General features: G+C 36.4%; 1 protein-coding gene across 1 annotated transcript; it reads left to right on the top strand.

Annotated features, from left to right (window-relative positions):
• The first annotated feature begins 1,097 nt into the window (after positions 1-1,097).
• LINS (lines homolog (Drosophila)) lies at positions 1,098-9,640 on the top strand. The gene is made up of 6 exons (XM_010283303.1): positions 1,098-1,505; positions 1,601-1,690; positions 2,933-3,074; positions 3,339-3,929; positions 7,559-7,739; positions 8,740-9,640. The coding sequence occupies exons 1-6, from the start codon at positions 1,098-1,100 to the stop codon at positions 9,638-9,640; spliced, it is 2,313 nt and encodes a 770-aa protein (XP_010281605.1).
• Positions 9,641-12,187: the final 2,547 nt, after the last annotated feature.

Below are 12,187 nucleotides of genomic sequence, written 5' to 3'. Positions count from 1 at the left end.
TATCTGTCTAGCCAATGGTTAGAAAATTGTGGGTTCTTAGGTGCTCACACTTTAAAGAGATATTTGAATTCTTTATAGCTCTTGTTTTTGAGCTATAGTGAATGTTCCAGTGTTGTGATTTAAAGATGTGTTCTATTGACATAGTGATAAAGATTTTTTTTATACCTTTCCTGAATATGGTTAAGTATTTTTATTGGCTTTTAATAAGTTTTATACTTTGTTTTTTAAGTATTTTTTAATTTTTGACTTCTCAGTAACGAGACCCTTGAGACCAACCCTGTGGCATTGTTGGTCCTTTGCATTATCTGAAAACTTGCTTTGGGTTTCAAGATGTAGGTGCTCAGGATGAGAATTCTGCACATGTAGATGTAAAGGAATTTGGTCCTCCTTACTAGATTAAGAGCCCAGTTCTCCCCTCCTGTATACTCACGCTACTCACCTTGAACCTATGTGCAGCAGAAGACTTGTCCTTTGGTTGCCTTTTTTTTTTTTTTTTGAGAAGTGTTGCTATATCCAGCCTTACTGAAGCAATAAACATTGCCAGTTCAGATAAAAATTTGCAGTTGAAACTTTGTGCTTGTTTTTGGAGGAATCTGCCACAAAACAAAGGAGATTTTAGTAGTTTTAGCAACGTAGAGAAAGATTTGATCCAAGTTCTCCTTCCTGTCAGAAGTAGTCCCTAGTAATAGTAATCTTTGGTTTTGTTAGTTCCAGCAAATTAACGTTGGTGTCAGTAGTATAATATTGGAACTGTAAACTTCTTCACGGCATGGTAATTCTTGTATCATTTTAGTGTCTCTCTGGGACAGCTTCGTGTAGCTATCACTCTTGCTGTTTTTAAATAGTGAATTTGTATTTTCAAAATAAGTTTAATGATGGTAGTATTAACTCTAAAAATGTGTGGTGTTGTTTTGTATCTTTCTAATTACCCGTTCAGTAATAGTAAAATATTTATTTCTAGGTAACTTAGAAGAGAAATGCCTAATAGTGCTTCTGTTTCTCTTACTGGATAAAAATAACTTTGAAGCTGACTTGCAGTGACCATGAATAATCAATGAAGACATACAGCACTTTCTGGAATATCGAATGTTCTCATAATGAAGATCTCCCTTCTGCAGCAGATGTATAAGGATGTACTGGTAGGCATTCCACTAGCAAAGGAAAGCCATCATTATACCTCTTTACTTAATCTTTGTGTTGAGCAGTCACCAGAAAGAGTTGAATCATGTAATTGGATGGATCTGCCACCTAGTAATGGTGGTATTAGGAGACATCAGGACACTGATATATCCGATGTGGTTGTCCCTGCAACAGACGATATATCAAATAGCTTTGCAAACATGAACTCCTCATTCTGTCCACGAGAAGTGATGCTGCTTCAGTTAACCTTGATCAAGATGATGGTTGCTAAAGCAGAGTCCCAGGAAATTGAATTCAGTATGAGACAGAAGTACTGTGAAATCTTTGTCCTCCTTCTGAAGGAAGCAAAAATTGACTCAAAATTGGTAAGCTTTGATAAACTTCTGAAAGATTTTTGTGAAAGGACGGGGGAAAAAAAAGGAACATGCCTTAGGTATTTTTTCTTTCTACATGTCTGCAGATTTGTTTGGTCGGTAGTTATGATCAGCTGTTATCTCACATGGCTTCAAAAAGTTTAGCATCGCTTGTGTATTTCCAGCTGAAGGAAGAGGTGAGTATGGCATAATTTTTCACAGCTTAAAAAAATGACTTAGTGAATATGTGCCTTCAAGTTGTTCCATTTCACTCTAGAGCCAAGTTTTTATAGTGCTTATGTGGCATAAAAGCAGTCACTGTATGACTACTGTAAAATCTAAAAGTACTTCTAAAGAGGTGCCTTTTGTAAGTAGACCCACAGAGTAACAGCAGAACTGCTCCTTTCCTCCATCTGTTGCCTGCATGTCTGCTCTGCTCCAGCTTTCTGAAAGGCACATCTGCTGATGCTCAGCAGACAGACTCTGTTGGTCCCCTCAGAATGCCACACGGTTTTTGTGGAAGTGTGTGTAACTCCAGTGTCAGGAACAGCGTAAAAGTTATACAAGATAATACTCTGTGATAGTTCTCCTATAAAGTGTACCTTAAGGGCCTTCGGGTTGTAAGTGATGGATAGGAAAGACATGTAACAAATATTCCAAGAGAGTATTTCAAGTGAGTTAGGAGGAGGATGGAGTATAGAAAGGTAGGCAATCAGATGTGTTCTAGAATTTTGGAACGTGAGGCAAAATGTCTTTACATATTTAAAAATTGGAATTTTACAAAAATTTGAAGGTAAAATGTGTCTAGATGACAAGAAATATTCTCTTCAAGGTTGCAATACAGGAATTTCAAAAAAACAATAATCTACACTATCAATGTTTTTTACAGTTGCTTGAGATCTCTTAGGTGATGAACTAGATAAAAATAAGTAATAACCCATTGAAAGTTAATCAAATACTTTTTTGTATTTTTCTTGTTTGAATATTCCAATTACCTGACGGTTGGGGTTTTTTTTACTTGCTGTATATTTGGTGAATATATGTTGTAGCCTCCATAGTAGTGTCTCTGAACATAGATTTCTCTCAGAAATATGTTTGTAATATTTCTTTCGAAGTTGTCTGGGAATTATGAATTCAGATATGGTCTGTCTACAGTATTACCTGATTTTGGGTAGGTCACATGACATTATGAGGTTGGTTTTCCCTTTCTGGAAAATATAGATAATTTCTATTGTATGCATATGTGACTTCATGTTTGTAAATAGAGGCCTATGTACTTAAAAGGCACTGGACAGAGAGATTGTTTCTACCTGTGTTTTATCTATATCTGCATTTGAATCTTCTTAATGTACGGTTTTCAGTCATTGTATTGTGTTTTAATTTAATTTGCATAGCAATTGTAAAGCATACCTGATTGTTTTTTGAACTAATTTTTTTAGAACGCATTAAATGTCACCTGGCTCACCTTTAGTTTGAAGACTCTTTCAGGATTCCCTGTGAATACCCAGGTAGCAGAATGCCTGTGGACTCTTACTACTATTATCAAGGACATACTGAAAGATAAAGTTTTACCCAAAGCAGGTACTGTAGCAATTTTATGATTTTACTGGTAGAGGAGTGCCCACTAGGGGGAGGAATGTTACTTGTGATCCCATCTGGAGCAGCTTAGCTAAAGAACACCTATTTTCTTCATTATAAAAAGGGTGGCAAAGTACTATTAAAAATGTAGTGGTTTAAACATGATTAAAACTTGAAAATAGTCACAGTCACCTGTTTTCTGTTTATTTGGTGATTTAGCTGACTGTGTTACATTCCAACTCCATAATGTTGTTCTTGTTGCTGTAGGTATTTTGGAGAAGTTGTTGGCTCCTCTTGATGCTGTGCTTGAAGGATTTTATAATTCTGTTCTTTTCCATCACTTTGACAGTCACTGCTATACTTCACCTTATTCTGAAGCTGCAAACAATTTGATCAGTTTTATAGATCTGCTTGAAGCACTTTTGGCTTCCAGAATTGAAGTAGAACCACCGCTCAGATGCCAGAGAGTATTGTTTTTGAAAGTTTCTTATGTCCTGAACCTGGTTAGCTCCTCAATTCACTACTTAATCAAGAAGAAGTTCATTATGCTCCTTAAAAAATGTGTCCTTTACAAGTCTAGAGAAGATGCTAAAAGTGGATCGCTGTTTTTACAAAACCCATCTTTACATGAGGATATGCTTGCATTCAGTAATGCTGTTCTGCGGGTTGTGAATTTGACGTGGCTTAATGGGATCCCGCTCAGTGAAAAGGCCAGCTACTTTGGAGGCGGTGAAGCTGCTCCTGGAGGTGATACTCAAGGTGGTTCTGACCAAACTGTTCTCAGAGCCTTAAGTCTGGTTGTGCTTAAAGCACTGGAATTGAAGTTTCAGAACTCTGCTACAGAAGCTGAAATCAAAGGTAATAGTCTCTTTTGTTCTGTTCATTAAGCAGCAAGAGTTTTAAAGGTGTCAGGTTTTGTTGTCACAGCTCATTGAGACTGTAAATAGAATTCAGCTGAATTAGTGGTGATGGGAGGGAGCAAAGAGAAGACCCACCTAGGAAACCTGCTATCACTCTGTCCTGCCTAATTAGTTGAATCCTTGTGCTTTACCCTGTCCTTAGTCCTGCAATATGGCAGGCTTGAAACAGCTGCATTTGGGATTGAAAACTTTTCCTGTTAAGAACATGTGTTAATACTTGAAATAATTGAGCCAGTTTGGGAACACTAGGCTCTTCTTCAGTTGGAAAAGGAGAGAGCTCATAGCACAAGCATCTGTTCTACTCAGGGTGGGGAGCTAAAAGGAACTGCAGGTAACACTCTCCTGTTTTTTAATGTGGAGGTAGAACTTAAGTACCATTATGTACTTATCTTGGTTGAAGGTACTAGGTATTATTGTCAGACAAATAATATATTGGGGCAAAACCAGCAGTGGTAGAAAAGGTAAAAATTATGAAGCTATAAAGTAAGAGACAAGAAAATTACGGAACTTGGCAGAGTATAGTGGTTGCGTTCTTCACCCTGACTTATAGGTCTAGTCCTTTTAATTAGTACGTGTGAAGCATACTTTTCATACTGGCTTGCTTGAGTATGTTTGTTCTACTGAACAGATGAATTAGGTTAATAGAAGAGCAGATCTGGCTCTTGTGCTAGGGCTATGCCGCAAGGCAGGCAGTGGCATGGCAAGGCAATGCTGTGTAACTTGCATTCCTGACAGGAGAGGACACATTGCTGTGTCACGCTGGTAGCCAGTTAGTAGTCTTCTCCTATGCTGTAATGAAGTGGCGGGGTGAGGCTTTTTGCCTGAGCGACACTCCTGGGATCCCATCTTCCAGCTTGCCTTTTTACCTCCGAGAGGCACATGATGCACATCTTCTGATGCTAAGCCATGTGAACGTGGATGTGCAAATGCTGTGATCAAAGCAGCTTGCTGTCCCTGGATTACAGGCTTCACAGCAAAAATGGAAAGGTGGTTCTGAAGCAGTGTTTCCAGTCAAATACAAGTGAGAGTGGGTGTTCCTTATTGTCAGCCAATTGATGGTGTGGCAAAAAGTAAAAAAGAATTTTTCTTTTTAAACCAGGATGACAGTTTACAGCATTTTAAATATACTGAGGCATTTTAATACAAGTTCTAGATGTAAATGTTATTTCACTTTTTACGTTCTGTAACAAGCATAAGATCAATTTTTAATTGACTGTGCAAAAGAGGTATGGACTGCTGTAAGACAGCTTCTGACACTTTTTTCAGATTTTGGTAGATGTTGTATTTGTGATGCCAGTTGCATTCTTAGAGTTTTGTAAGTATTTATAGAGAATATATTACTTGTGATCCACCTTCTGAAAAATGTATAGAGACTGAGATGGTCTAAGAACCAGTGAATAGAAAAAATGTAGGTTAAATATATTTTAGATGTCTCTATGAAAATTATTTTTCAAAGAAAAAAAATTCTTTTGTTTTCCAGATTCATGACACAAAAATGAGTTCTTTAATTAGATTCAAATACCCCAACTGTCAAGAGGAATTTCAAGTTGAAAGGAATGTTGCTTCTATTTTAGTAACATTAAATTAAGTGATTAAAACAAGCACCAAAATGCTTTAATATGCTAAATTCTCTTCCAGGAAGCTGGTTGATCTTACTCCTTTTTTTTTTTTTATTAACATGAATTACAGTGGCTTAACTTGAAGTCATTTTGATTTTGAGAGTAATTTCCAGATAGCTTTGATTTATAGGGAAGAATAGTAACTATTAATAACAAAGATAATTTGTTGTTCCTGTTATTTGCTAAGAGGAAAAGCAAATCTCAAAGTCAAATATTAAGGAAAACCACATAATGATGTGGTAAGTAAAACTGATCCCCATGTTGCAGGAAATTTTTCAAAAGCGGTAATCACTGTTTATATAAATGATGCAATTGTGCTCTTCAAGCTATAGTGTACTTCCAGCAGCATTAGAGTTCTTAAGGAGCACCTTTGGGGTAAGGATGTATGTCACTATATATTTTTTTTTTTTCTAAACATTGAATGTATGCTGTGTTACACGAAAAACTGCTACCTAGTACCATACTACATAGTACATACTAAATAGTGTGTGGAAGGAAATACGTAGGATGTGGAAGAAATTTTTCACAATGAGGATGGTGAAACACTGGCCCAGGTTGCCCAGAGAGGTGGCAGATGCCCCATTCCTGGAAATGTTCCAGGTTGGGTTGGACGGGGCTCTGAGCAGCCTGGTCTGATTGAAGATGTCCCTGCTCATTGCAGGGAGGTTGGACTAGATGGCCTTGAAAGGTCCCTTCCCACCCAAACTATTCTATGATAGTACGTGTACATAGTACATACTATAGTATGACGTCAGTATTGAAGACCTAAGTTTCTTGACTTTTTTTTTGTCTGTCACATGAATACAAAGTTATTTTTATGAGTAAGCTTCTGCACTAAAATGACATAAATTTTGAGGTGTTTTTCCCATTCAGGAGTGCAGTGTTTAGAGGGAGGGGAAAAATGAAGATTTGCAGGAAAAATGCTGCTTACATTAATCCTTCCAGCAAGGATTTTAGACCATCTCATGAAGGTACCTTTGTCCCAAGCCTGTATATACTTAAAAACGTACGTCATCCATGAAGAATTTATTTTGTAAAGAATGTGGTTACCCTACAGGCTTCATACTCTGTTTTACTGTAGAAATGACAATTTATTCCCATCAGCTATAGATCACTGCAGTTAATTTCTACAATGAATCACACTGAGGGGGGGTGAAGGGGGGTGCTTCAGTCCTATCAAAACATTACAGTTGTATTAATATTTCATATGGAAAGAATTACCTGAGATGAAATTTCAGCAAACGGTATGAATTGGATTGCTATATCTGTGGAATTGACTTGATTACAGTTCACCTTTCTTTAGTTTGTGATGTACCAACGAAGCTACCTCATTGGGGAGCTAAAGGAAAGTATAAATACCAGCTGTGTAGGTATTTTTGTAGGTTTTTTTGAAAGTCACATTTTTGTAGGTTTCCTGATATATGGCAATTTTTGGAGGTGTAATCTTGTTCATTAGCCTGCAAGCTTAGGTGTGAGAGGATTCACCCTGTTGTACCCAGGACTTTCTAGGTGACCTCTGATTATTCTTCCCTGAACTCCAGTGAAATGAAGAATGCTATTAAATTAATAAATTATGTCCTTAAGTTTTATCTGTCTTTGGGTGGGGGGATGGTACCTAATGAGTAAATTAATTTTCTGGAGGTTATTTATAATTGTTAACATTGGCATCTGAACGTTGGCATGTTTGGAGTTTAATAGAGCAGCCATTCATGTTGAATTTAAGGTTAGATAACTGCTTATGGTTTTCCGCAAAATATTTCTTGATTTCTTTGGTACCAAGAAGCAAGAACTAATCTGTAAACTTTGATGCTCTGTTAAATCAGTTGAGCTAAGGAATGGTAAAAGCATTCATGAACTGTTATGCACTGTTAATTTAAAAAATAAAAAGTGTATGTTGTTTAGTAACAAAAAATGTATAGCAAAATTCATGGTTATTTATTTTTTTCAGGAGACTTTCAGAGTTCCATGTCCCAGCTGTTGATATTCTGGAGGAGTCATCTGAAGTCCTTGCCACAGTCTCACCAAGTTGTACATCACTGTGAATGGCTCTCCTTGATTTTCATAGAGCAAGATGATGACATGTGGGAAGCTGCTAACACTTTATTACTAATTTATTTAAAATTTGATAGGTTAGTGTACATTTTATTTGACAGAACTATGAAGAATTGTAATTTAGTGAGGTTATTGTGATATACATAAAATTTTCATTGATTACTTTTGTATAAAGAAAAAATATTTTAATAATTAAAACAAAAACCAACCTCAGGACAATGTAATAATATGTGGTGTAAGAGCAGTTAACTTTGCTGATAATTTGATTAAGTGTTTTTTGGATTGAAATGGGGGAGTTGTGCAAGAGTTTCCTATTAAATACTTTATCATATCCTATAATTCAGAATAATTGACTTCACAATCTAAAATAGTGGTTAGACACAGATAAAAGGCAAGAGTGTTTTCTTTCAACACAGAGTTTGACAAGAATGGGATATTATAATTAAACTTCCAAGAATTCAGGCACTTGAGGCAAAGTAGCCCTCTAAGGATTGGACCCATGCTAATTCTAGCTAGTTGATAAAAACTGTTAGTGCTAACAACTGAGATGTGTTCTTCATGAATTTGTCCTGGACAGTCACTACTTCATTTTTGTTTAAATTACCATACAAGATTTTATCCTTGTTTATAAATGGTCCTTCAAGCTTCAAAGGTGAAGATATTGCAAATAGTATCTGAGAGGCACACAATTCTTCTTAGATACCTAAATAAAAGTAGGCCACTTTTCCAATGTGCTTAGCATTAGTGAAAGTTAATCTATGTTCTGGTTTACAAAAATATTATTAAAATAATAATTCTTGCGTTTTAAGTAACTTTGTTTGTTCCAGAACGTTTCCTAAGGAGTGCTGTTTAAGAAGGCCTGTGTGGCTTCCTAAACTGTCCAATCTCCTAGCCCCACCTGCCTCCATTCTTTCTCATTCTAATGTAAAAACTTCTTTTTTAGTTTTTTATTGCCAAAATCAAAAAAGACCCAAGAATAGCATTTTCTGGACATAGGTTTTTTTTAAAAAAAAAAACAAAAACAAAACAAACTGTAAAATTCCGTTGTTTTAATCCATTTCATAACTTACTTTGCAGGTTACGGCATGATGCTGCTGGTAACTTAAGCCAAAAAGAGGAGGAGACCTGGAACTTCCTTACACATGCAAGTGGATATAATCCTCACTGCATCTTTTTATTTTTCCTAGAAAAAATCGCATTTGATTCCACAGTACTTCTAGATTTTTTGATTTCATCAGAAACTTGCTTTCTAGAGTACTTGGTAAGGTACTTAAAGCTTCTTAGTAAAGACTGGCATCAATTTGTCGATGTCTGTAACCATTTTGATACTAAACATGGCACCTTTCAACCAATTTCTTCTGTCAAGCCACCCCATCAAGAAAAACAAAGCTGTATGACTGACGAGAGTTTGCAAAATGCTTGTTGTGAACCAAAACCACAGACTCTGATACCTTTGGCTTCTCCTCACAGTTACTTAGTGTTTACAAGAGAGCAAGGTGATAATAAAGTTGCAGAGACTAACCAGTCTAACTCATTGATATACCCTGATAGTACATCTCTGCTGGGTTCTCTTCAAAGTCTTGTTAATTATGACAGCTCAGAAGACTCTGAATTAGAATCAGATGGAAAAGAGTGCTTGGTAAATGCAAAGCAGGTACCTTTAAATAATGAGGGTGAGGCAAGGATAAGGGAAACTGGTTGCAGCTACACAGATGATAAACAGAATACACTCATGTCTGAAGTGTTGCCTCTGAAACAAAAGGGATCCAATACCTCATCCTGTTTGACTTGTATGATATCTTCAGATAACATCATTCCCCTAAGAATAATGCTTTACAAATCAACAAAGTGTTTGGAAGAACTGCAAAAAGCTATTTCTAGATTGCAGAGAAGAAGTCTTTTCCCATATAATCCATCTGCACTGTTAAAACTGCTGAGCCACATTGAGAAGATCAGTAAGAACATGAATCCACAATAATCCAAATAAGTGTTCTGGTGATTTTTTTTTTTTTTAACTGTTACACTAGGGAACGTTTCTATGATGACTTCTAAAGCTCATGCCTCTTGCACCTGTCAGTGTATTTAACCTGAAACAGGATAAACACGTTTTTGGTTGACACCTTAAAAATCTGCAATTGCATTCAGTGATATGATCCATTACCTTAGGGTCCTAGGCTTATTCATGGTATGTATGCCAGTATACGGTATATAAGGATTAATTGCTAGGTATTCAAAATTTGGTAATAAATGACTAATGTGAAAGCGTATCAACAATATGTGATACTTAAAGTGTTGTGAATTATGCTTAATGTCATTCTAGATATGAAGTCATTGCCAGATTGATAGGGATTTATTGACTACAGTGCAGTGTTAATGCAACACTTGACTGCTTAGAGGTTGAGCTAAATAAAATATTGTAATTGGGGACAGTTTTTATGTTTATATTCTGTGTTCCACATTGGTGCTTTGCCCGAAGTTGACATTTAGATGTGCTACCACAATCACAGTAATCCATGCCACACTTTTCTTGGCTGAAGTGCTTGATTGATGTCTAGGACGTATTTTTTTTTTTTTTTCAGCTTTTACTGTTTGCTTGATTTAATCAGCAACATTATCATTTCACTGAAAATTGAACTGAGTTTTTCTTAATGTTTTATGGTATAGTACTTTAACTAAAAGGAAGGGTATGATGTGTGACTAATGCATATATTGCCTATTTATAGGATACTGTAGTGGGGCATTTTATCTAAAGTCAAGCTTAGGTAATGCCGAAGTGAAATTTCAACAGAATTCCTCACATTCATTATGTATTTTATATAAGTATAGAATATATACTTTAAATTTGTTAAATCAGAAACAAATAACTAGAAATTAAGTGTCTGCTGTGCAGCAAGATGGATATTGAATTTAAATTATTATACTTGCATCTTTTTATTAGAACTAATTTGAATAACCTGAAAAGTAAGTGTCTAAGACTTTGCCTGGGGAGAGTTAGTTCAGAACAGGATCCAAACCAGTGTGTGCACTTAACAGGAAGCCACCTAATGTTCGTACACTTAACATGCAACTTGTAATGATCTTACAAGGGTTAGGCAATGCGAAAGTTCTGACGACAGGGACTACTGTAAAAATCTCAGACCTCATCAGAACTGTAAGAGGCTTTTTTCCCTTTCAGGATCACCTTTTGAAGGTAAGTGCTCTATTCTGATTGAGAACTAAGTAAGTTCTATCTTCCTTTTAAATAGCTGTTGAGGGTTAGATTAAAATAGATACTGAGTTAAGATGAACAGTCTCTGGAGCAGGTAGGTGACTGACCCCCAAATCATCTTCTAGATTAGTCTTGAGCTCTGAACTGGTGAATTGGCACTATTGGAAGGGGAAGAAAACTGGGTGAAGCTTATGGGATAATTTAGCTGGAAATTACAGTGCTCTCCAGAGATGCTTGAATGGTATGAATTCTCAGACAGGAAGGTTTGAGCCTCAGTCTTATTCTTCCAGCATGACAGCTGTAATCTAGTGGTCCCCTTCACTGGCATGTAGGAGATCTGAATATTCTGTGTTTGTTGTGCTTTAGTTTCTTCCTGAGATAACTTGTATGTGTAGGAGTGGGTGAGAAAGTCAATGAATGGAAACTTTTCAATTCATGCTTCTAGTTTAGTTAAAAACTACCCTCTGAGTTGTCCAGGGTGGAAGAACGCCTGGTTTCTCTTTACTGGTTGAACTTGGTTATGCTCCAGATGCCAAGTTGCTCATTTCTGTCAGGACTAAAATGCCTCTGGGCATGTTCAAAGATGCAACTCTAGACAACTTGGGAACTTCTCAGTTCAAACAAGGGAAGCGCCTTTGGCAAGGCAGTTGAGCAAGAGTTTCTCAAGATCACAATTTTAAACGTAGGTAAGTATTTATATTTCAGTGAAATCCTCTCCACTATCCTCACTTCTTTTCTAATCTAGCCTTTGCTGACTAGTTTATTTTAGTTGAGTAACTTCATTGTTTTCACTGAACATAGCATTGTTCAGCATTTCTTGGTCTATACTTTTCCAGTTGGAAGTATCTGAATTACAACAGTATTTCTCAGATGCTGATAAGATAAGCAGGGTGGGAAAGGTATCATGGGGAGATAACTTGGCTGTTGTTAAGTGCTAGTCACCTTGTTTGTCAGTGTTTACTACAACTGTAAAAACTTTTCTGAAGTAAAAGTTTAGACATCTCAGAACAGTGTGTAGTAGAATTTAGCAAGAAGTGTAGGAGCCATAACTTTAGATTTTTTGAATACAGGAAATCCAATTGCAATCTAAGTATTTAATTCTTACAGGCATAAAGTTGATTGTGTGCCCAGTTGGTTATTAGTAGTGATCAATCCCACATGTTTCACTTCTCAGAAAGCCATTGTTGTAATTCTCAGAATGTTTTAGTGGTAAAAATGGGTAAATGTGGTTTGTGTCTGGCAACTAGATACCTTAATGTGTTGATATTTTACCATTTATGAACTGTAGGACCTGAGATGGAGTAAAACTGATGTGAG

The sequence above is a fragment of the Phaethon lepturus genome, unplaced genomic scaffold (assembly GCF_000687285.1).
Source record: "Phaethon lepturus isolate BGI_N335 unplaced genomic scaffold, ASM68728v1 scaffold16933, whole genome shotgun sequence".
Classification (NCBI taxonomy): domain Eukaryota; kingdom Metazoa; phylum Chordata; class Aves; order Phaethontiformes; family Phaethontidae; genus Phaethon; species Phaethon lepturus.
This window is presented reverse-complemented; position numbering and strand designations above follow the sequence as displayed.

Bases quoted from the DNA above. Each gene is read 5' to 3' on its own strand.
- LINS (XM_010283303.1), top strand. From the start codon at position 1,098: ATGAAGATCTCCCTTCTGCAGCAGATGTATAAGGATGTACTGGTAGGC. The intron at 1,506-1,600 runs GTAAGCTTTGAT...ACATGTCTGCAG, and splicing joins CAAAAATTGACTCAAAATTG to ATTTGTTTGGTCGGTAGTTA. The intron at 7,740-8,739 runs GTTAGTGTACAT...CTTACTTTGCAG, and splicing joins ATTTATTTAAAATTTGATAG to GTTACGGCATGATGCTGCTG.